Source organism: Culex pipiens, chromosome 1 (genome assembly GCF_016801865.2).
Source record: "Culex pipiens pallens isolate TS chromosome 1, TS_CPP_V2, whole genome shotgun sequence".
NCBI classification, from domain to species: domain Eukaryota; kingdom Metazoa; phylum Arthropoda; class Insecta; order Diptera; family Culicidae; genus Culex; species Culex pipiens.
Genome location: NC_068937.1, coordinates 3,330,618 through 3,356,747, shown reverse-complemented (window position 1 = coordinate 3,356,747; position 26,130 = coordinate 3,330,618). Strand labels below are relative to the sequence as shown.

General features: G+C 38.8%; 2 protein-coding genes across 2 annotated transcripts; one reads left to right on the top strand and one right to left on the bottom strand.

Moving 5' to 3' along the window:
- The first annotated feature begins 1,064 nt into the window (after window positions 1-1,064).
- Window positions 1,065-11,141, top strand: LOC120432314 (uncharacterized). The gene is made up of 6 exons (XM_039597497.2): window positions 1,065-1,589; window positions 1,659-1,781; window positions 1,893-2,081; window positions 4,764-5,326; window positions 9,783-9,885; window positions 9,946-11,141. The coding sequence occupies exons 1-6, from the start codon at window positions 1,380-1,382 to the stop codon at window positions 11,116-11,118; spliced, it is 2,361 nt and encodes a 786-aa protein (XP_039453431.1). The 5' UTR covers window positions 1,065-1,379; the 3' UTR covers window positions 11,119-11,141.
- Window positions 11,115-25,274, bottom strand: LOC120432315 (homeobox protein Hox-A7-like). Its single transcript, XM_052708436.1, has 2 exons — window positions 24,447-25,274; window positions 11,115-11,509 (listed from the first exon to the last, which is right to left on the bottom strand). The coding sequence occupies exons 1-2, from the start codon at window positions 25,111-25,113 to the stop codon at window positions 11,157-11,159; spliced, it is 1,020 nt and encodes a 339-aa protein (XP_052564396.1). The 5' UTR covers window positions 25,114-25,274; the 3' UTR covers window positions 11,115-11,156.
- Window positions 25,275-26,130: the final 856 nt, after the last annotated feature.

The following is a 26,130-nucleotide window of genomic DNA, read 5'->3' as shown; positions in this document are numbered from 1 at the left end:
AAGATTTCCATCAATTTTGAAAAGTTTATTTAAGAAAAATCAAAGTGTCTCATTGTTACCCATGGGCTGAAATGAGTGGGGAACAATGAGACAGTCCTGGATTCTGGGTGTATTCTAAATTTTGGCCAAATCTAATGAAAGGACATTGTAGCCCAACTTAATCCCTATGGAACGTCGAAAGAAATTTGATGAAATATTAGTTTTTGTGTAAATGGCAGCCTACGAGCGAAAAAGTATTTTTTGTCCATGATTTACTTCTACACCCCAGAATCAAACATTTATGAATTACTTTTCAAGGGAGCGTCCATAACCAAAGCCACTTATATGGCAGACGTGTATCCAGTAGACACACCTTTCCCCCAAATATGAGCCTGATTGGTTGAAACTACGACTTGTGAGAGCCATTTTATCATTGTTCCCCGTGTCTCATTGATGACTACTCTACCCTACATCAGGTTTTAGAGCACAGCACAGCAAAATTTGGAAATTGATGCTCTATTTTTGTTAATCTGTGTCTGTTCTATCCGAAACTATTAAAACAGCTTGAAACAGCTTTCCCGATTCGCCCCAGATGACGATAATCAATTCAATTTTCACATTCTTAAGCCGAAATTGGTAAGAAGCACAATTTTCAGCGAAACTATTTTGAAAAGCACTTTTGACAAACACTTTGTAGGTGCTTGAACATTGTCTAGCCTATAGCCAATGCATGACTTCAACATACAATCTTGCGGCAATTCTAATTATGCAAATTGTAAATATTCAAAGTTCGCAGAAAGAAAATTTGGAAACATGTGTATGTCATTTATCTGCACATTATTCCATTTTCTCTGCAAGTTGACGTTCGCCACAAAACGCTCGCTCGCTGCATTTGGCAACCCCTCGTACTCAGTTGTCAACAGGTACAAAAGGAAAACTCCAAAAAGGAAAATCTCGTGAAAAGCTAACACCCCTTGGAATTCCTAGGGCTGCCACTGCTTCGACGCACCCCTCAGTCAAGGACTCCAAGACTTTTCACCCACTTTTCTCCAGCCCAGCAGCAGTCATGTCATATGGAATAGAAGAGGGCCGATGTGACTAATTGATTGCCAGAGCCTGCTGTGTGTGTGCTGCGGTCGACTCCAAAGTTTGAGCTTTTCACGTTTCGAAGGGCGCGTACATCTGTTCGAAAGGGAACTTGCCAGTCCCTTAGCTCGTAACTTTTCCCCGCAATTTCCTTCCCCCCACGAGGATCGAGAAGAGGATTTTTGGACCTGTGACTGGCCTGCCAGGAAGTCGGGAAGAGAAAAACGTGATTTTCACGCCCGAGTGTGTTCTCTGTGTGTGTCTCTCTCTCTTTGTGTGTGGTGAAAAGTCGTCGGGAAAAGTCGAGCGCAAAGATGTCCGCTATCGAGCTGCTGAAGGAAATACTCAAGGTCTCGGAGAAGGCGGCCAACATAGCACGGGTTTGCCGCGCCGATGACCACCTGTTTAAGCTGCTGGTGCAGGAAAAGGCGCCCGAGGAGTCTAACAGCCGCTTCGAGCACGACTTCAAAACGCTCGCCGACTGCCTCATCCAGGAGGCCGTGAAATACGACATTGGAAAAAGGGTACGCTGCTGTAGGGGGTGGGGTGTGAACGGACCTTAAACTGTTAACCCTTAAATTTTGCGTTCGCAGTTTCCGGCCCTTCGGGACAACATCCGGGGCGAGGAGAATCCCATGTTTACGAACGCGGCCGGAGAGTCGACGGTGGTGACCGTGACCGAGGACCGGAACGAAACCGTGGAAAACATTGCCAAGGTTAGGATGAAAAAAAACATGGAAAAGAGGGGGGGGGAATCTTATTTTGCATGCTATTTTCGTTACGTAAACATTTCCTTTTTCCAATTTTCCTTGACCGATGGAAATCAGGTGTTGAACGATGACAAGGTGGCGGCGGAGCGGCTCGTTGAGGAAGTGTACCGGGAAATCGAGCTCGACTGGGAGCAGTGGCAGGTTCCGATCGGGGAAGCGGCCACGCTGGACCAGGAGATCGACCAGCTGGGCATCTGGATTGATCCGATCGATGCGACGGCGGAGTACGTGCGGGCGCAGGATAAGGTTAGCTACTTTTTTGAATGTCAAAATTTTTTATTTTCCATTTTGAAGTTGAGTTTAAATGTTTTAAAACATTTATTTCTGGAGTTTTTTTAAAGGTCCAATAAACCAAATTTTCAGTTTTTTGGTGTTTTTGATACCGCCATGAGTCAGGGGTATTAAAAAACATCCAAAAAGCAAAAACTGAAAATGTGGTTTAGTGTACCTTTAAATTTAATTATTTTATTTTAAAAAAATCAAAAAAAAAAAAATCTAAATAGCAACTTTCACATCAAACTAGTGTCTTACCCCTAGGTCCGATTTTCAAAACATTCCCTTGAAAATTCTGATTGGAACTTGCGTACAAGTTTGTATGGCCAAAAATGTTTTACACCCAGAGAAATTTGTTTGCACAAATCTTTGAAATCTTTATATGAAACTAAACAAAAATGGGTTCATATTTTGTTCAATTATTTTAAATTATTGTGAGGGCCACTTCTCAGATGACGTAGATTTTTAAGGCAACTAAAATTATCGTGGACGAATTTCCAAAACAAAAGGCAAAAGATGCGTGAGGATACCTAGTCAATATCGAACAGCCTGGCTGAAATTCTTAAATTTGGCCGTTTAAAAATATTGGGCGTAATTTTGAAAGATAAAAAAAGAAAAGTGTAAACACTAACTTGGAACTGTTAATCAACACTAAATCAACATTTACATGTTTTGAGCCTCTATATTCATATTTTTAATGCTTCTTTAGAGTTCTTACTCTAAATAAGCTGGCACAAAAGTTTTGAAGCTTTGACAGTTCATGTTACTCTATAGTAACTTTAAATCCACTTTGATTAGTGCTTCGTAATATCGTAAACAAAATGGAAAAAGAAGTGTTCTGGGTGGTTCAATTTTCGCTCGAAAATCTGAATCTTCTTGGTAGGTATTCGATATTTTGAGGTGGATTTTAAGTCGCTTATACTTTATAACGATTTCTCAGCTGAATCCAGTACGCTCAGCAACAAAAGTATTTATCTCAGCGAAATTGCAGTGGCCAATTTGGAACCTTTTTTGCTGGGGGAAAATCGGCTAATTCACAAGATCAACGAATAGAAAGATTTTAAATGTGTTTAGTGCAGTGTACTTGTGTGTAATTAAGAGCGGGCCAGGTAGGAGTAAATCAAAAATTAGTTATGAAGTTTTTAACCGTTTGTTTATACGTGATATACATATTCTAGAAAATTAACAATCTAAAAAAAATCTGTAACTTAAAAACTGTTCACCGTGGCAAAAAAAAGTTCCGTTCGATTGGATTTTAATTGCACATAAAAAATATTTTTGAAAAAGTTAATTTTCGGTACAATTCAAGAAATTTACTAGAAGAAATTTACCTCATGCGCTAAAAACTATCTGTCCGTAATAGCTCAAACACTGTTTTTCTCTCCAGATTAAAATTCCAGAGATTTTAATCATCCTCATCAATTTGACTTTTTTTATTTACTTTGCTTTTCTAGTGACGTAAGATTGTAAAATTGATGATTTTAAATGAAAAGTTCTCAAAAGCAAAGATTCAATGTAAAATTTGTAAGATTGGCTTTTATCAGGCAGTGTTATCCCAGTTCTTACTGAATAAATAAAATTAATATTTACTTCAAAGTTAATTTATCATGCTCATGCAATTTATAGTGCAGAAAAGCTTCACTTTGAAAATTAACTCCATTTGTTACTACATTTGCGTTTTAAAGATTATTGAGTTCAAAACCATAACTAGAATGACTCTTTTGTCAAGTCAAAGTTCGTTTAACTTCTTGAGGTTTTTTCGAACAATAATTTATTCAATATTCAAATATATAAAAAATCTTTGTTTTACAAACCAGGCTAAAATTAGAATATAAGACTTAAAAAATACTGCAGAACTAAATGGCAAAAATATTTTTAAAATGTCACGGATTCGGAAAACACCAAAATTTCACGGATTTTTACGAAACCCAACTTGACGAATTTCACGCGTATCGCTAAATCGTGGAAATTCACTTACCTTCATCATTGCCTACAGATTTTTTGAAGACATCAAAAATTAAAAAAAAAATGCTTACATTTTGGCTAGCATACATATTTATATAAACCAAAAAAATCATTTCTGAATTGGGTCCTAAAATGAAGCTTAAGTTTTCGATAAACGCTAATTTTTCTGAGTACTATGGCACTTTGTACGACCTCAAAGGATCTAAAATGGATTTTTAAATCATTTTTTTTTAAATTAACCTCGCGGCCCTTTTTGACAGAAAAGGTCCTACCTGACAGCCTGTTCCAAGGGGACCATAGTTGATCCATCGAAAGAATGTTGTCTTGTCAATTTATTTTTTTACATTAAAATGAAAAAAAGTGATCACACATGGTTTTAAATCGTGTTTGTTACCGTTGTACATAAAAATTTAAGTAGGGCTTAAGGACCCTGCAGAAAAAGGTAGTAGTTAATTTTCAATGCAAGAAAATACATGAAACTTAACTTTTGGCTACTTTTGATTTTATTCAAAAATATATTGTTTTGAGAAGTGCTTTTTAAGATTTTCTAAATAAGTCATGTGTTGTTTAATAAATATACTAATTTAAAGTGTGACTTTGTCAAAGAAGTTTTTTTATTTTTTTAAGTTGAAAGATATTTTTAGTTTATTTATATTTTGCTTTAAAATAAAAATGAACCATAAATTCCAGGGCACCAAATATCCCAACATAATGGCATCCGGGCTCAAGGTCGTCACCGTGCTGATTGGCGTGTTCGAATTCGCGCACGGAACTCCCATCATGGGGGTGGTGAACCAACCGTTCGCCGAAGAACCGGAAACCGGCCGGTACGAGGGTAAGATTTTCTGGGGCATTACCATCGGCGATTTAAAATTCAACAACATTCAGGCGGTGGACACCGACGAGCGAATCGCCGTCCTGTCCCCGTCCGAACAGTCCAAGTACGTTGAATTTCTCAAGAATCAGCTAAAGTACGAAATTGTGTGCTCGTCGGGCGCTGGTTATAAAATCCTGAAGGTGGCCACCGGCGAGGCGGAACTGTTTCTGCTGAGCAAGGGCACCACCTACAAGTGGGACACGTGCGGTCCGCAGGCCATTCTGCGCTCGCTGGACGGGGATTTGTTCGATTTGCAAAACACGCTGATCAACAAATCGCTGAAGAAGATTTCATATCAGGACCGGAAGATTATCCGCAACGTCGGCGGACTGATCGCGTACCGAAACATCGAAAAGTTTAAGGATTTCCTCAAGCTGTAAGCAACGCAATAGCAAATCATGAAAGCGATTGCCAATATATTTACAAAAAAAATACAAAAATGATTGGAAATGAATTTTCTCAAAAAAAGATACAAAACAATTGCACCTACAACACTATCACACACACACACTTACACGTGACTAGTCAGATGAAAAAAAAGTAAACGTAAAAGCAACACGTACACATAACGAGAGTAATTGAAATAGCGGCTGTTGATTGTTGTCAATAATAGTATTATGGTATTTGATATTTCAATGTTGATACTAAATAGTATAGCCACACACACTCACACTTCCCCCAAAACCATTTCAGTGGGAGTAGAATGTAGTTGTTACTTAAATAACTAAAAAAAATCACTCGAGCGAACGGATTTGTCTGACAAAGCAACTCGTTCGAGCCTAATCAATCGCATTTAGATGCAATATAATGTGAAACCTACCCCTCAACGTACCTTAATTAGCCTGTTTCACAAAATGGCAAAAATGAATCAGGTCATTTTGTGTAATTTGGTGCCATTCTATCATTCCTCACACCGCTTTGCCAACAATGTTATCAGTTCCTACCCCCAATTTAAACGACTTTGTTAGCAATCCCGTAGCAGAAAGTTACCTTATTTCAAGAAAGATGTAATCTTCCAACGTTGTACAATTGACCTGCATGGAATGTAGTTTAGTAGGACCCACCGTGTACCCGTTTCCCTCAAAACAGAATGAATCTCTTATTTAAATAAAGCAAACTACACGATGAACAGCATTTCAATTATTGAAAACACCATGAATTTGTATAAAAAATAAAACAACAACGCTTTATTGGTTCCCTCTTACTAACTTCTCTAACTCTACGGTTGAGTATCACTTTTTACGCTTACCAGAAGAAAAAGATGATGAAAAAGAATAAAACTTTTACCCTTATTTTCGACTCTCCTTATACTCGACAAAACTGTGAAGTATATCTCTAAGAAAGCAAAACAAAAGTAAAGAAACCGGAAAAGCTATAATGAAAACATATATAATGTTATGTGATGCTATTTAGATGACTTTTTAGATTGGCTTTTATGATTGCAATCGACGTCGTTCGGGTAACCTATATATTATATACATATATTTAAAAATAAAAGCAAAAGCAAAAAAAAAAAAAGATTTTCATGGGTCGTTGTAACAGAGATAGTAGTCAGCTGTGTAGCAGAATATAAGAAAATGGTTGATGAGAAAGAAAAAATACACTAAAACAGAAAAAGCATATTAAACCAATTAAATAAACCAAAATAGACACACCTGTATGTTAGCATCGAACGAAGAAAAAAAATATTACAAAATATCAATTAGAAGAGCTTTAATGTATATTTAGAACATAGGTGTGCATCGAAAATGCCGTAAAATCAACAAACAAAAAACAAACATAAACAGAACAGATGTCTGCATGTACTACTAAATACAAAATAAATTGATTGGAAGTTGTGAAATAATAAAAACTGGAATTTTCGTATGGTGACAAAAATCCCAATTCCAGTCAAAACATACTCTAATATTTATCTAACGTTTTTAAATAATTATCCCGAATATATTTGTTGGCACTGGACATTTGCCCAAAAGCTGTTGCATGAGATAAATTTATGAATATTTGACGATATTCGTATGAGACTTAGAAATTTACTTTTGTAGCTTCTTGCAAAAAAAAAAATAATTAAAACCTTTTTTCTTATAAGATTGACTATAGTGCAGTTTTGATTAAAAAATTTAAAATATAAAAAAAAACTATCCTTACACGTTACCTATTTTTTATGTTGTTCTTGAAAGCTTAATTTTTAAATATTGTAAGTTTATCTAAAGCTTTCGCATTAGAAATGTAAATATTTGACGATATATGTTTGACACTCAGAAATTTACTTTTGTAACTTTTCATATCAATTCAATTCAATTTGTGTTTTTATTAGAATTTAACTGTTCTGCTCCAGGATGTTACATTTGCAATTCAGATATTTGGAGAACCTTTCAACTGAAATATGAATTGAGCCTTTGCAGGGAGGATACATATTTCTACGTTTAGATTTTGCTAACTGGGTGTTCTTTTAGGAAAAATAAATTTTGAGAAAAAACCATAGATCTAATCTTTTGTAACTTCTAACTTAAAAATAACTTAAAAATTATTCTATTGAAAGAGCCAAAACTGAAGTGAAGTTTTGATAAAAGATGTAAAAAAAAAGTTGACTTATAAATTCATGTTTTAAAATCTGAGACACTGTGACAACACATTAATGTAAGTTTGAGATTAATAGTATTCAAACAGGATTGATTACGTCAAAAACAAATATCAAAATTATTGAAAATAAGTTGAGTTGCCTTTTATGTTTCATTTGAAAAAAAAAAAAGAAAATTTAGCTTAATTTGAAAAAGTTTTTTTTTTCGATTCATTTAATTTAATTCATATTGTCATCTGATCTGACTTTGAAAAGCAAAATTTTACATAAAAATCACATTTACTGTATAGATTGTTCTACTGAAAATGTATAAGCTGTCAGTGGAAAATTGGAATAGGAATCAGCAATTGAAGTTTGTATTAAAGTTTGATTTAATTATAAAAAAATCTTTAAAACTGAAATAGAAAAATTCTTATCATTCAAAACCAAATCAATCTAAGTTCTAGAACTTTAAAATATAATTCTTTACCAAAATAAACCAGCCAATTATACATATTTTGTGTTGTTTTCAAACTTATCAAAATGAATTTCAATACTTCTGTGATTATATCACTGTGTCATTACACTTTTTGAATTGATGGATTTTTATGTGATTCTTATACCCTTATTATTTTGTTAGAATGAAAAAAGGAAATTTTCATTAGATTTTTCTGAGTGTATGTTTTTTTTCACCATCTTGTGTGCAAGTTGCCTTTTCTCTTCCACTCTTCAGTGTTGCCTTTTTTGTTCAATTTCTGTATTTCCTTGGAATAAAGTCTGTATTAGGGTGGCTCGACTTGACAAATTTTTCAGAACAAGCATTTCTGAGTTTTATTTGAAAAGGTCCTATAAACATATGAAACAGAATAGCTTATAGGTCCTTTAAAAAAAAAACTCTAGTCCCCCCATATGCATTTTTTTTGCAAAAAATGGCATTTTGGGCGCCCTGGGGCCTCCTGAGGGGGCGCTATATCTTTTTCATGAAGGCGCAGCACAAATCGGCAACTTGGCAATTTTGCAAAATGCAAAGTTTTTCTTGGGCCCTGCTGAGGGCGCCAAATTGTTTAAGGAGGGCGACATTTTTTGTAAAGACTTGTTAGTCGTCGACTAACCTACAGCTCAGCCCTGTCTAGATTTTCCGTTTCCATTTGGGCTCCTAAACAAACCCCCCAAAATTTGAAAGCGAAAGGACCCGGCTTTCCGCAAAGCAAGTAATTTGTCAATAGCATGCCAAATGCAGCTTCTCTCTCGAATCTACTAGTTTTGGGACCTTTATTATGACATTTTCTTGCTGTTTCACTAGTAAAAGTACTTCTTAAACAAAAAACTGCATTCCAAGACTAATTTATTCTGAGCAGCAACACACTGTCCCCAAATTGCCTGTTCCGTAACTGTGGGATGTTATTGTGCCTCCCACAATTGTGGAACACCTGAATATAACTGATATTTTAACAAAAAAAATTCAGACCATGGATAAAACATCACTAAGCTTGAGTTTCACTGGTTGCAGTGTGTGAAAAGTCGTTATTTTGTTACAAATAAGTACCACTAGAGAGATCCAAAGTTTGTTTACATCCGTAAGAAAAAAATGCTCCGAATTTGTGGATTTCAAGGGTCAAAGTTTTCCTTCAAAAACTTGATATAATAGTTAAAATTTGCAGTTGTTCGATACAGCATTCGAAAGATCGCAAGAAAGCTTTCAAATGAAGGTAAAATCGAATCACTAAGTTCAATTATCGATTTGCTATGATTTTTTGAACATTGGCTGATCTGTAAACTGTCCCGAATATGAGGGATGACTGTACTAAAACTTTTCCCAAGGCACCATTTTGCTTGGTGGCTTCCTTATTACATTGAAAATCAAGATATTGAAATATCTAGTAGCGTATTCAGCGATTGTCCACGCTCCATACAAAAATCATTTGTTTTGTATGCAAATTGTCCACGAAGTGGGGAGGTGGGGGTTGGAGCTTTCAAAAAAGTGTCCACGTGGTTTATGGATGGTCCCCTATCGATTTTACTTATTGTTTCGAATATTTTTTTTTCTCTGCGTGTAAACATGACTTTAGTACCCTATTAAAAATCTGTTACAGATATTTGCGGATTTCGTGACTGAAAAGTCTGTAAAATATATTTTTTTCTGTACATCTGGCATTACTGCTCTCTCTCTCTCTCGTTCTCTCCGCACGCGGCCGAAACGTCAAAATTCAAAACCGTAAACAAACCTTGTGGTGGCAAGCAGCAAAACGTGTTGAGTGTGTGCCTCCGATTACAGATTCTCCGCCACGATGCCTGCCGTAGCGAAAAAGTCCCGCCAGGCCAAGCCCAAAACCAAAACCACTCCGGCCAAGAAGCAACCGCTGGTGCTGGTCAATCGGGTAAGGTTTTCCTATTTCAAATTGAGGTTGAGATGAGAGCTAATGTGAGTTTGTTTGCAGCCCGCGAAATTCTCCCCGAAGAATCCGCCGCTGGGAGCGCCGGAACGGTACGAGAAGGGCATCCTGTTTGTGAAGCACCTGCCGCACGGGTTCTTCGAGAAGCAGCTGCGGGCGTTCTTCAGCCAGTTTGGCGATGTGACGCGGGTTCATGTGGCGCGCTCGAAGCGGACACTGCGCAGCAAGGGTTACGCGTACGTCGAGTTCCGGTACCGGGAGGTGGCCCAGATTGCGCAGGAAACGATGGACAACTATTTGATGTTTGGGAAGATTTTGAAGACGGTGCTGTTGCCGGCGAATACGCGCCGGATTCCGCGCCAGTACGAGAAGGCGTTCGACCGGGACGGGAAGGAGACGACCACTTATAAGGTTTGGCTGCGGAGGGCCGTGGCCAGACAGAATGGGCGGGTGACGAAGACGAAGGCGGTGGAGCGGAACAACCGGGCGCTGGCCAAGCTGAAGAAGGCGAAGGAGCAGTTCAAGACGATTGGCGTTGAGTACGATGTTGATGAAGTGTCGCCGGACTTTACCGCGGACCAGTTGGCCAAACCCGAGCACGACCCCGAGGAGGATGCCAAGAAGGCGAAGCGAGCCAAACGCAAGAAGGGCAACAAGAACGAGTCCGTGGACGAATCGCTGCTGGAAAAGTTGCTGCCGGAGGCAGCCAACTCCGACAACGACGATGAAGACAGCTCCGACGATGACGACGACCTGGAAGCGAGCTTCCTCCCGCTGGAACCGGAAGACTGGGACGAGCCGGCGAGCGGGGAGAGCGACGCTGAGGTGGAAGTTTCGGCCAGCGACAAAAAGTCTGCGCTCCAGTTTGCGGCCAAAGCGAAGGCTCGGCTGGACAAGGAGAAGACCAAGAAGAAGCGCGCACCGGAAGAGGACTCCTCTCCGGTGAAGGCGGCTCCGGCGAGCAAGAAGGCAAAGGCCAGCCCTGAGGTGGAAAGCAGTCCCGATGTGGCGAACGGCAAGAAGAAGGATGTTAAGGGAAAGGGCAAAAAGGTGGCCGGAGGAGTGACGAAGAAGGCGGCGGCCGCCGTCGGCAAGAAGGGAAAGGTCGTCAAAGAGGCCAGCAAACCGGTCAAGGCAGCGGCCAAGGCGCTGCTCGAAGATGCTAGTGTAAAGAAGGTCAAGGGAAAGGATATCAAGAAGAAGAAAAATAAGAAATAAAAAAAATCTTTATTAAATAATACAAAATCCGCTTAAATTTATTTCAAACACTTTTCCTTTGACGGCGACGGTGAAGAAGCGCCAGTTTTGATGCGCTTCCACTTCATGCGGCGGTTCTGGAACCAGACCTTGACCTGGCGCTCGCTCAGGGAGAGTGCGACGGCGATTTCGTAGCGGCGCAGCCGGGTCAGGTAGTTGGAGTGGGCGAACTCGGCCTCGAGGGATTTCACCTGGGACTTGGTGAAGGCGGTTCGCTCCTTCCGGTTGCTGGCGTTGTAGTTTTTGGTCGATCGCGTAGTCGGGCTTGGCTTGTTGCTGATTTGGGTTTGGTCGAGCAGGGAGGTCTGGCTACTGTCCTCAGGGGTTGTGTAGATTGGCGGTGAATTGTTTGCTGCAAAATGAAGAAAACGAAAAACATCAGGATTTTTCAAAGGGCAGTCGTGTTTTGGCCGAAACTAAAATAAATTTTCAAATGTTGGCCAACACGTCCAAGCAAGCTCATATATTCAATTTGGGTTCAGTTCGCCCACCGGAACATGCCCCTGAGTGCTAAAAAAGGCATTTTTGTTAAACTCCCTTAAGTCATTCAACATCAATCGTACACAAAAATGTGCAAACTTTTTTTTGAAAGCTCTTAGGTTATTATTAATAATTTCAAGAAAAATTAGAATCCTGCGCTTCAATTGATCGCCGCAGAAAGATACCGTCGCAATGGAAAAACCAATGGAGAAGTCAAGAGAAAAGGCTTAGACAAAAAAAAATAAAAACATTTTGATTGTCAATCTTAAGGTGAAATTCCAGAACAACCTATTTGGGCTTCTTCTTCCTCTTCTTCTTCTTGGTATCATCATCGAAATCATCAATCATAGAGTTATCTAAGCCCGTTCTCACGAACACTAGCACGCCATTTGTTTTGCTGGCGGGTACAAAATTTAACCTCACTTTATTTCGTGTACGTACACGCAATACATGCGCACGTAGATAACTCTATTTTCAGAATGCATGTGTTGGTAAAACTGTCACACATACCAATACAATCCTGATCTTGTTTACAAACACTTACTTATTGTTTGCTAACAAAAGTAAACATTTACAAAAAGGTTAATTCATCTAGCAGTGGGAATTGGCTGATGCACAAAGTGATTTGTGATTTTTTTTTTTTGATAAGCTCTGTCTCCTTTTTGCACACAGGTGGTGGTTGAGTGTATTGCGATTTGTAATTTGTCGAATTGTTTTTAATTCAATACTCTGATTCTTTATAGAAACTGATAAATATAACTAAACATTTTGTTATCAGTATGAAAAATTTCGTTGATTTCGGCAACGAAAATTTTTGTAAATTTAACGAACCCAATTTCGTAAGACTTGAGCATATTTGATCACTAATACAACCAAACGTAACTAAATTTTAGTGTTTTGTACAAAAAGATAATTTGTAATTTTTAATCTTCGTAGCTTTACTAAAAAGATGTGTTCATTGTACAAAATTTTTCGAACCGTTTTATTTGTTGCGGCGGAATTTATTCACGAAAATTTTCGTGTTAGTTACGAAACTATTTCGTTAACTTTTATTTTTGTAGCTTTTACTAATAAATGGATAAATGTTATGAATTATTCTTTATATATGGATTGAATATGGCGGGCAGATTTGGAATATAATACCTTTATGTCATTTTATATTTCTTTTGCAATACATATAAATTCGCAATTCGCAATTTTCAGTGTAAGAACGGGCCTTGACCGATCTTATGCACTAGGTTCCCGACGAACACGCACTGCCCTTACACCTACATCTCACCCTTGCTCTGAGTCAGTACGAGCAGCACGCTAGAACACGCTTTGAGTGTTCGTGCCAGGCATGCACACCTTCTTTTCCGGTTACGCATTTTAACTCGGCCGGGGGTGGTACATTACGTAGGGTTTGATGTAAGTATAAGCGCCTAACCATCTATAGTGTGCCTATCAACTTTCATTAAAGCAAAAACTGTTTTATTTTCAGTATGAATTCAAAAACTAATTGTTATTTACTGTGTATTGTTTTCTGCTGAAATCTTCCCTATTGTTGAGTCGTGTTTATATGTTGCTATTTCTTTTGTCGCGGTGTTTTGTTACAATTTTTGGTCCTAAGCATTTTATACAAGTTTTTCAAAAGTACAATAGTAATATTTGTGTTAATTCTTTAATCATTTCAAAATTTGCGTAAGGGCTCGAACCTCATTTGTTTGAAGAAAAGGGTGAAGATTGAAATCAATGGACAATGAAAGAAATATACTATTTGAAGAATCAATAGTAAAAGAAAGATAGTAATTTTTGAAGTAGATAAAGAAATTAACAATAGTTAATAAATAGAGGTAACAAACAAGCTTAGATTTATTGAGGGCAACTTACAGGGAAGATGAGAAATTATTCAAATAGATAAATAAAGAAAGGCACAACATTGACATCGCTGCCAAATTAAGGGAGAGAAGACAGTTTGTTACAGCAGCATCAATTGGTAAAATAGAGTGAAAAAGCGTTGAGAAATAAGAGAATCAAATAAGTAAAATCGAAATCAAATGGAGGATAGTAAACAGAAGCCGCGTTAGCAAATCAGTGAAACAAAATAAACAGAAGATAGGTGGTAGCTGAGAATGAAGAGAAGAGAAACCCCGTTGTGCGATGTTTCAGGTACATCCACAGCAGTTGACTCAACATACTGCGAATCAAAACAATACCGTCTACAATCACAAATTACTTCCCTTTCCCACATTGACGCGCCCCTTTCTTTTAGCCGCCTCTACTCTGACCCTCGCTGGTCAAAGGTTTACGAGTCGTTTCCACAGGCCACCAGCTAGGTTACACCTTGTCATCATGATGACTAAACCAAGCCAACGTGGAGGTAAGAAAATAGGACACTTGCAAGGAACCAGAGCCATGCTGTTTTGTCCAAACAGCACTACGGATGTAGTTGGGCTCCTTCCGGGATGTTCCTCGCCTGGGTGTTGTCAACCGACGAGTATCATCAGTATCATGCACCCTTGGCCTGCTTCTTTTGCAATACATATAAATATAACTTAAATTTGTAACACTTTTTTGAATAAAAAAAATCGTTTTCCTGCATTCTCATTATGCACCATTTCCTGCTCTACGGTGCGCATCTGTTCTTCGTTTTCCAACGGGAACTTGGTTTACGCTGGCATGGTGGCCACCATCTTCCAGGGCACGTCCAGCAGGATTCTTTGTTCAGGTCAGCCAGAAGATGCTCCGACGGCTCATCCAGCAACACGTCACACCGATTCGCAAATCCTCGGCGAGAATGATGCGCGAGTGCATCTGCTTTGTTCAGTCCTCGCCGGCGAGAAACTACGAGCGCGACCTGGCCACGGCCGTCGTCCAGGATCTGGAGCACCTGACCACCATGATAAGTGCGGCCGAGGGGTAGAACTACCCGTCGTTGGTTTCGCTGGCCGGTGCGCTGCAAGAGTTGTCCCACTTTTTGGTAAATTTGGCTCCAACCAGCGGCAGATACGAGGACGATGAGGCGAGCAGGAGTGATGTTTACCGCCGGATCTACGTACTCGTCAAAATGCTATCCGATAAAGACGAGGGGGTCAAAGAGCGGCAGGCGTTGTTCTGGCATGTTGGCCACCAGCTTCAAAGGCACGTCCAGCAGGCTCGTCATCGTTCAGGTCACCCGGATGAGTTTGAAGAAGGTTCTCCTGGACGAGACGCGACCTATTTTGAGAAAAATATGCGCCGACAAGATCAAAACCAAATCACAATTGGAATCGAAGGCAATTTTTTCAAAATTAGGAGATCGAACAGGATGAGTGCGGAAAAGGGCATTTTTTTTAGAGAAATCAGTTGTTATAGCACTGCAAAAACTTACCTTTTGAAGCTCCACAATCAAGCAGTGCAGTGGAGTTGATTCCGACAAGTCCTGATTAATTTTTCCCGATCGCGCACGGTCATCAAGAACTTTTTTCACCGTCGATTCCGCCGCTAATTTTTTATTCGCTCTTAGCTGCTTGACAGTTCAGGTTCAGTGTTTTTGTTCGCTCTCTGTTTTCCCCTCCAACATGACAGTTGGGCTGTCTGCAATAGCAGTGAGGCCAGGCCGATGGTGACTAAAAATCCTTGTTGTTTCTTTTTACTTTGATTGCTTTTTTTGGCCAATTGAATGCTGCCTAAATATTTTTTTATATCATAAAAAATATATTCTCTTTTTTTCCAAACTCAAATGTTTGTGTTTGGTTGAAATTAGAATAAAAAAAAACTTCTTGGGTAAATTTTGCTGATTTATTTGACTGGCAACACTTAGCACACTGATTCATACACTTTTGGATAGGGCTTGTGCCAAATTAAACTGAGGCACGAGGCTTTGTTTTAGCACGCCTTTTTCAAATGTGCAGTGAGAAATGATGATTTACCAAATAATTCACACACACTTTGAAAGAGTAGTGTGTACGATGCGTACAGATAAAGACAAATACAAAGATAATATTTTCGGTCGGTTGCTCGGGTTCTGGTAAAGTCGGCAAATTGTGATAAAATTGTACTTTTTTGGCTCGTCAAAACCAGTGTTTCGGAAAGTTTTTACCATAAAAAGATGTGCTTAGTGATACCAGACCGATCCGCCCAGAGAGATAGGCAGAAAAATATAAAATAAAGTGGGGCTCAGATTTGAGAAGAAGAAGTGTATTTTTCGGGAAAAAGAAGAAACCGTGGTGCAATTTTTTAGTGACTCTAATTTAGACTGAGTTTTTGGAAGTTTTTGGACAAAATTTGGAGCCAAACTTAGTGAGGAAGGTAAATCATGGTCATACTTGGTTGGTGATAACGTTTGGAAAAGGTAGGTGGCAAAATAGTGAGTCTAGAGTCGAATTTCTAGCAGTGGAAATTTTTCGTTGCTGGGGTCTAAGGTGAAACAACCAATCATTAATGAGAATTAAGGGGCAGTGACGGCAGCCTTTTCCGCCATTTTTCTGTTGTTTTGGAATTTCACCTTAAAAAATCGTAGGGATTTTGGTGCTGGCTGTCGATTGCTTATTTGGTTTTGGTGACGGAATATGCGGTTCTGCGATCTTCTAGGCCGGCTCTATGGCATCCGTACTGGCTGGCTGTGGCTTCTTCCGGCAGATATCTTCGGAGTTGAATCGGCAGCCCTAGCATCGCGTGATCTGGTTGTGGGCTCGAATAATGGATGAAGGTGCCGCCGATTCACCAACGAGGAACAATTCGGCCCGACAAAGCCATCACCACCCCCAGTGCTTCCATCCGACCCGATACGGAGACCGAGGATCGCCATGCCTTCCGCGAAGGCCACGGAACCGTTGCATCCGGCGGAATTCCTGATCATAATTTTCTTAACCTTTGTAAATTGACAGCAATGGAAAATTAAAATCAGCACGGTTGCTGCGATGAATTTGAAAAACGCTTGCGCTCGTATCTTTGGGACCCCTACAAGAAAATCACCAAAACAGATTTTTTCTCAATACGCGCAATATTGTTTTCCATCTTAAATTGTACGGGGAACTAGCACAGACAACAGACGTAGCGGCTAGAACAAAATAATTTGAAATTCGTGTGTAAAAACATGGCAGCCGCATCCTGCTAATCTACTAGCGCCATCTGTTAGCCTATTGCCACTCACTAAAGCAGCCATGATGGTTTTCTGAGAAGGTGTGTTTGAAAATGCATCACCCAGAAATATTTGAAAAATATATTATTTCAATTTTTCGAAATAAATGTAAACAGGTAATGATTATGTTTTTATGCTATAGTAAATCTACTTTAATTGTTAATTAAGTGCATCTCCAGCGCTGGGTGCAAACATCGAAGCAAAGCTAATTTGCACCCGACGTCAACCCCATCGCGGTACCTGTCACGGTAGCAAATTTGCTCTCAGTTCTTCGGGATTTCACCACAGACAACAGACGTTTGGGCTCGATTCTTCCCTTGTGTAAATCATTGCTACAGTTTTTTTAGTTGTGGCAATCCGTTTGTGGCGCTGCAGTCGCTTTGTCTTGACACATTGCCCGCTGTCAAAATATCGCTTTCCGCCTACTGTCATTTTCCATTTTGTTTGTTTTCAACGTTTGTAATCGTTTGTTCTGGATGAAAAGTTGATTTCGGTCGATTTCAACCAAATCTCTCGCGCTTGCAGCTGCTTGACAAATGTGAGGCAACCAAAGTGGCCAACCTGATTCCTGAACCGATTTTAGCCCCGACAGATTACCGATTGTGTTCCTTGTCAGCATGATTCGCAAAATGACCTCTATGATGGGGCTACGCTTCTTGAACCTGGTGCCACTCATGGAAGAGGATGGGAAGGGGAAGGTGTGGGGGTGTTTGAGGATCGCTTGCACTGGAAATCCGATGGGGGAAACTGACGCACCGGGGAGAACATTCAAGATTTAGGCCTTTGGTATGGCGATTAGGGTTCGCCGGAAGTGGCGGCACTTGAAGGTGGGGTGGGTTTCGAGGGCGTTGAAGAGGTTGGTGTCTTGGAGGTGAGGGTTGAAGTGATCGTGGTAGCTGGTTTGTCGGTTCCGGAGATAATCTTCGGAATGCGGTCGTTTGGGGTCAAAACGTTTACGGGGTTGGCCGTGATAATAGCTCTTGCTGACGGCGCCGATGGCTTCCAGAATTTATCGGAACCAGTTCCGGATTGTTTCGTTTCTGGTTCCGGATCTTTTCTCCTCCAAGAAACGCTTGCCCATCCTCCCGATTTCCACCGGGTCTCCTCCTCCTTTTTGCTCTCCTCTGTTGGTTTTGTTTATAAACACAACCAGCAAGAATTTGACAGCCTCAAGCGCGGCCTTGGTTGCTGTGTTTATAAAAGCATCAAACTAGACTATTTTTTTGATATCGATAATTACATGAAAAAAAAACTTCCATGTGCTCGTAAACCGTATTAATTAACAATTAAAGTAGATTTACTATAGCATAAAAACATAATCATTACCTGTTTACATTTATTTCGAAAAATTGAAATAATATATTTTTCAAATATTTCTGGGTGATGCATTTTCAAACACACCTTCTCAGAAAACCATCATGGCTGCTTTAGTGAGTGGCAATAGGCTAACAGATGGCGCTAGTAGATTAGCAGGATGCGGCTGCCATGTTTTTACACACGAATTTCAAATTATTTTGTTCTAGCCGCTACGTCTGTTGTCTGTGTAATTATCGATATCAAAAAAATAGTCTAGTTTGATGCTTTTATAAACACAGCAACCAAGGCCGCGCTTGAGGCTGTCAAATTCTTGCTGGTTGTGTTTATAAACAAAACCAACAGAGGAGAGCAAAAAGGAGGAGGAGACCCGGTGGAAATCGGGAGGATGGGCAAGCGTTTCTTGGAGGAGAAAAGATCCGGAACCAGAAACGAAACAATCCGGAACTGGTTCCGATAAATTCTGAAAGCCATCGGCGCCGTCAGCAAGAGCTATTATCACGGCCAACCCCGTAAACGTTTTGACCCCAAACGACCGCATTCCGAAGATTATCTCCGGAACCGACAAACCAGCTACCACGATCACTTCAACCCTCACCTCCAAGACACCAACCTCTTCAATGCCCTCGAAACCCACCCCACCTTCAAGTGCCGCCACTTCCGGCGAACCCTAATCGCCATACCAAAGGCCTAAATCTTGAATGTTCTCCCCGGTGCGTCAGTTTCCCCCATCGGATTTCCAGTGCAAGCGATCCTCAAACACCCCCACACCTTCCCCTTCCCATCCTCTTCCATGAGTGGCACCAGGTTCAAGAAGCGTAGCCCCATCATAGAGGTCATTTTGCGAATCATGCTGACAAGGAACACAATCGGTAATCTGTCGGGGCTAAAATCGGTTCAGGAATCAGGTTGGCCACTTTGGTTGCCTCACATTTGTCAAGCAGCTGCAAGCGCGAGAGATTTGGTTGAAATCGACCGAAATCAACTTTTCATCCAGAACAAACGATTACAAACGTTGAAAACAAACAAAATGGAAAATGACAGTAGGCGGAAAGCGATATTTTGACAGCGGGCAATGTGTCAAGACAAAGCGACTGCAGCGCCACAAACGGATTGCCACAACTAAAAAAACTGTAGCAATGATTTACACAAGGGAAGAATCGAGCCCAAACGTCTGTTGTCTGTGGAACTAGATAGCGATGATTTAAAAAAGTTTTCAAAAAACAGGTCCAAACTACGTTTCAGTACACAAATCGTGCTTTCCATTTCATTAGGGCACAAAACTTTTGTAAACAAGAGTGTATCCCTCTCACACCTTATGCAAACTGTCATTCGATTGAAAGGGATACACTATTGTTTACAAAAGTTTTGTGCCCTTTTGAAATGTTAGGCTCCAAATGTATCCAGATTTTTAAGCGAAGATGGCGTTGCGAATGGTGAACGCCCGAAATGTCAGTATCACGCAGTGGTACCAACATTAGAAAAAAAGTTTGGCTGTCATGCCATGGCACATTTTTTTTGTAATGTTGGTAAATCTGGATAAAAAATAGTGGTATGCATTTGAGAGATAATATTTAATTTTAAGCGAATCGCTTCACAGAAAAAAGTTGAATTTTGGAATGTTGAGAATTTGGTAGGTTGAATATTACCTCTTTTTTTGAGTTATATTACATTAAAAATGTGTAAAAATGTGAACCTGATGAATATTCATCAAAAATATGATGAAAATTCATCATTTTCTGGGGTACAATTAATCTTTTTTTTTTTTGACACAAAATTTGTCACCATTTCCTGATGAATATTACCATCATTTTTTTCTGTGTTGCTCAATTAATGCATTCAGAAGAAAGTCTTACCCTAGTAACATTTTTAAACATACAGGTTTTATTAGGGTTCTGAAAAGCCTTTTATGGCTTCATTAAATCCTAAAATGTTACTAAGGAACGTGTCTTTTCGTCGCTTTTAGGCCACGTTGCATAAGAATGAGTAAAAGAACAAAATTGTATGTTAGAATACTTTTCAAAGATTTTAAATTCATACAAAATTTGACGAAATTTATAAGTTTCTCAAACATTATTTATAAGACAAGTGATTTTTTTGCGGAAGCCACGTTATCCGGTAAATTTGCTCTGGGTCGGGAAATTTGACCAATCCCAAGAAGTGCCGTGACAGTTTTTAAATTCATAGGAATCTCTCAGTAGTAATTTTACGATTTCAAGGTGAAGCCGCTGACCAATTTCGAAAAAAATGATCATCAGTCTAAAATACTCTGTATCTCATTTAATTTAACGAATTTCTATTGCCTTTTTGAAGCCACTGAAGGAATTTTTGATCCAAATCAATTGTGCTTCGAAATTTATATAATTTTGTGGCACAGCCATTGACGTCCTAGTTGGCAATCCTTGATTAATGACGATTTTTTCGGAAAACAAGGCAACCAGTAGTTGTTAGTTTTGCCATCGGCTCGCTTTGATCATTTTATAAGAGAAATTTCAATAGCAATAATTTGGTGCGGAGACGAAGTTAGTGAGAACTGCGTAATACCTTATTTGGTATGCTATTTTTTTTTCTAAAATTTTCCGAAATTTTGATTTTTTCAACAATTTTAAGCACGCATTCGACTACGATAAACCAACTCGCAATAAAACTTTTTGACAATTTGGCAGTTAGCTTGCGTTCCCTCTAAGAAATGAAATGATTAGTCTGATAGTACCTAGAATAAAATCAGCCTGACGAAGGCCTATCAGGGCGTTTAATTTCTCAGCGGGTTGTTTGTTTGCCTGCATTTGTTTGCGAGTTTGGAAAACTGTCAAACGAAAAAAAGTGCGAGTTTGTTTTTGTCTAAAAGCAACCTTAAGTGTTTTAGTTTGCTACCTAGTTTGCCTTTGTTTTACTTACTGGAAGCAAAAAACACAGCATAGAAGGTTGTTGATTTTAAGGAAATGCAATTTTTTTTTGCAAAAAAAGTAAAACAGATCAATTTGTTTCACTTTTATTTCATCAATCTTAACTTATAAAATACTCCAATTTTGTATTTTGTATTTTCAATTAGGGCAATGCAAATTTAATTTGTAAATTTTCGCTGACTCCTCCTTAATTTTTTTTTTCCCACAAAACTTTGGTCATAGGGAAGGCCCCCACAATGTTTGACCCAAATCAAAAAATACAAAAAAATAAAAATGGTCGAAAACGGCCGATTTCGTAGAGAGTTTCTCATGTGTTCTTTATAGTTTACAATCGATTGTTATTTTTTAAAGCTGAAAAACAAAAGTTTCTTTAAAAAAATTAAATCAAAACTAACATTTTAAAAGGGCCAAACATTGAATATTACGCCCATTTAAAAAGCTAGTCTTGATTTAATTGATTTCAAAATATTTTCTTTCGAAAAGATCGAAAAATTTCACGAATGTTTCATGTTTTAACATTGAAAATCGGTCCATTAGTTGCTGAGATATCGACATTAGAAAATGGTGGGTTGTTTTGGTGAGACTTAGAAAACATCAATTTTCGTGTTTCTTTTTCTTAAAGCGGCTGTATCTCAGCAACCCGAGGTCCAATCTTCAATGTCTCTTAGACAATTTTATAGCAAATTTTCTGAACTTCTAAAAAAATATTTTTAGAAATGGTTACTATTTTTAAAAATTGAAAAACTGCAATATTTCGCTAAAATCAAACTTTCGGTGGCTATATCTTGAAAACGGAGCTCTTTATCAAAAAATCTGTAAAGTAGTTTTCGATTGCAAATTCAATTTTGCATTAAAAAACAACGTCAAATTTGTTTTTGCATGAAATTTCGATTTCGATTCGAATCACTATTTTTTGAAAAAGTCATAACTCGGCGGCAGATTTTTTGACCATGTTTCTCTATGGCTCAAAAGTTGCGGATTTTTGTCCCCTAAAACATATCAAAAAATCTCGAAAATCAAAAAATACGTATTTTGGGAAATTGAGTTTTTGTGAAAAAATCGGCATTTTTTCCGTGTACCTATTTTTTTTTCTCAAAAGTCCTCAACAATACCTACAACTTTGCCGAAGACACCAAATTGATCAGAAAATTCACTCAAAAGTTACAGCTGTTTGAATATTTACATACCATTTTTGTATGGACAGCAGCCAAAATTGTATGGAGACTTGTATGGGTTAACCAATGACACAAAATAGCTTATTTGGTCATAAGGAAGGCCCCCACAAAGTTTGACCCAAATAAAAAAAAATACAAATAAAATCCATTTCCGGTTTTGGTAGAGAATTGCATTAACATTGCATTGTTAAACATTTATTTTTGCATTAAAAATTCAATGGAGCAATTTAAAACTTTTTGGAAATTTTGGATTTTTGAGACCACGGAAAGAAAAAAAAAATGAGTAAAAAAATAATACATTTCTTTTAATTTATTATTTTTTTGACAGCATTTTATTTGTACTCAATGATCGAGGTTTTCTATAAAATCCACGTTTTAAACACCTGAACAAAAATAACAGAAAGTCTTCCACAAATTTTTGGCCTTTTTGGCCAAATGAAACCATTACAAAAAATTTACCATTTTTTTTACATTTCAGTAGCCCTAATTATAATTATTATTTTTCCTAGAATTTATATAATTCATTTAATTTAAAAACAAATAAGTTGTGATGAAAGTGAGCTATTCTCCACCAAAACCGTAAATGGATGCTCCATACAAATGTTGGTAGCTGATGATACAAAAATGGTTCTTGGGCAAAGTTGTAGGTATTGATGAGGACTATTCAGAAGAAAGGTTCACAGAAAAAATGCTAAAATTCGTTAACGAACAAAAACCGCAAATTTTGAGCCATAGCCAAAACTTTGCCGACAAGTTATGTTTTTTTGAAAACATTGCGTTTTTTTTAAATAGAAATATTAGTCAAAATACATTTTTGGCTTCAGTTTTTTTATCTAACATATGTTTACAATCGAAAAGTACATTAATGATTTTTGGTTTAAGTGCACCGTTATCAAGACATCTTTCAAAAAAACCCGATTTAATATCACCAGAGGTGAAATAGAGCCTTTCTTACAAAATGATGAAACTCCGAGAAATATATTGGTGCAATTATTTTTTCAAAAACATAATGATACCATCCAGTGAGAATTTTACCAAAAGCTTCGAATCTTTTAAGGCTAAACCTCAAATGTAATTTTTTTTAATTTCAGAAGTACATTATTTGTCGCAAGACATTTCAATTTAATTAAGAAAAACATATTGGATTGACATTATTAGAAAAAAATAAAGGGTACTCAGTCTATAATGTTAGTCTATGATTAACTTAAAAAAATATGTATCGCTATTGCACTTTGTCGATCAATTATGAGAAGCCAGAAAGAACACATTCACGCGCAGCGTAAAAGCGCTGGCTTTGAAGCGCTGGCGTTGAAGCGCTGGCGTTGAAGCGCTGGCGTTGAAGCGCTGGCGTTGAAGCGCTGGCGTTGAAGCGCTGGCGTTGAAGCTTCGACTTGACGACTTGTCGAGCTTTCGAGAGAGAACGAGCCGGAACTTCGAATTTGATGTTCAGTATATGATTTTGTATAAATCCAAAAATTTAATAGGAAAAAATAGGGTAAAAATAAGACGAAAAACACTAAAATCGCTTTATCTCTGGAAATACATTTTGGAAAAGCTTCAAATTTTGGGCCCAAACAGTTTATGGCGCATGTTTTGGAATGGCTTTTTGTTTGAAACTGAATTCTTTAAATTTGATAGTGTTATCTGTAAAATAGTCCAAAAAATACCTCCAAAAATGGCTTTGACCACATTTACTGGTCGAAAATTGTGAATCGGAAAAAAAAGTGTTCGTCTCCGACCCCACGGCTACAGATCTGGCTTTTAAAAATTGTGGGTTTTACGAGCGGTTTTCCAGTGATGGAAGACACAAATTTTTAAGAGCGGATACAGACATCGGCCATGTATTTCAGAAAAAGAGCTCTCAGAAATCAGACTTTGAGTTCCGGGTTTCGGGCCAAAATTCAATCGAAAGAACGCATCTAAACCTTCAATTTAGTAATAGGATTTTTTTCCTGGGACGAATCCTCGCCATGCACGAATTTTTTTAGATTTCTGAAAAAAAGCGTTTTTCCAAAAGCAAACCTTAAACCTTTCTTTTGTAAGAAAGGCAAAAATAAATAAATAAAAAATCTTTGAAATGAAGACTAACATTTAAAGAGGGCCAAACATTCAATAATACGCCCATTTCGCTGGATTTCCAATCCATAGGTCGTGGGTTCGATTGTCATACCGGGATGATTAAATGCTTATACGAACGTGTTTGCACGTTGCATTTTAAAAATGTATGGAGAGAAAAACCACGGTAGAGGGAGGAGTTAAATATGGCCTTCTAGGAATAACACCTTTCACAGCCTTAATTACCAGTTTTCTTACCTTTTCCGATTCCCGCCATCGCCATCTCCGTCTCTCCACTTTCCTCCTCCTCATCACCCTCCGCAAAACTCCCTTCTTCATCGTCCTCTTCCTCCTCTTGACCACACCCGTCGGCACTCCGCTCATCCGCCGATCCAACAATCCTGGTCAACACTCCACTTTGGTAACTATCGTACAACATCCCCCCATCCTCCCCACAACCACTGTACACCGTACTGCCAGAACTGTTAAACACCGACGTCCCACGATCAAACTGCTCAAACATAACAGGGTTTGTTACGGCTGAAGGCTCATGCTGGTAACCGTAACCATTCACGCTATGGTTGCCGTAACCTGGGCACTCTTCCGGAAGCTGGTTGATCACTTCTTGGTAACTTTGAGGCTGAGGAGGTAAAAGATGGAACTGATCTTGCTGGAGGTGATGGCTCTCGTGCTGCTCGGGTCTCGTAATCCAACAGTTGGTGTACTCTTCCGGATGGTAACTCTTCTGCTGGGCACTGTAGATGCTGTGCAGCAGCCGGTCAAAGCCTGCTTGGTGGTGGTGATGATCGTAGTGCGATTCTTCGCCGTAGAGTGGCTCTCGCGAAGGGTTGTAAACACTGTGATGGTGATGGGGGTAGTTTGGGGTTCCTCCCGAGGGTACAAAGTGATCACGTGGCGACTCCATTTTGCAAACTAACCAAGATCGAGCGCACAACCGATCGCGACCGCGCACGTTGAGCAAATAAAGTTAGTTGCGCTTAGACTAGCTTAGTCAGAGTCGTCACATAGTCGGAGGGTAAACGAGGATCAACCAATCGGCGTTCAGTTTAAGAGTTGAGTGGTTGAACGAGAGGCTGAACCCAGACTGACAGTTCATAGGAGTGAATTTATATTTTTTATTTTTTTTAAATTTGATCTTTGGTAGATAAAATTTTATCATCCCCATGGTAAAATTTTACGTACATAAGTAAAATGTGATCTTCGCTATGTAAAATTTTATGTACTTGTACGCAACAAAATGAATATTGCACGCAACCAAATGAAACTTAATGTCACAGCTGTTCTGATATAACAGTTAACTGATTATCAAGTTTTGCTTAAATCAGAAAGAATTCGATATTAAGATTGTGAAATTTTACGGTAATGCAGCGTTCAGTTGGAGAGTAGGCGTTGCTTAAATTTTGTTCCCTCTTTTTCCTCTCACGATCGCGATCATTTTGAACTCAAGCGTTGAGAGGGGTTCAAACTCAACTGTTGATGGATTAATTTAGTGCAGTTTTAATATTTCCGCACAAGTTAAGCTCAGTTCGAACCAACTTTGCCTTACATAAGACCGGAGTACAATTTGTTATTTTAATGGTCGCTAATTATCACATTAATTGGCAATCTTTAGTTGGGCTGAAAACTCTCAAACTCGCTGAGAGGATGCGGGATCCAGAAATAATGATGATGCTATTTTAACGGGAGGAACAAAAAAGTCTGAGACCAAATGGAAAGTGTCGTCGGAGACACTTTTTTAACCGCCTCGAGTTGTTTTGTTGTGATTGTTGTAACCCAAGACTGCATGCCGACTGGAATAACACTCCGAATATTGATATTTTCCTGTTTGCACAGAGCACTGTTGGAGTGTGGACGTGGATATTTCGGATATTTGGGCCGGTTTTGTGACGCGTTATGACGGGTGGTAGTTCTTAGACTATTA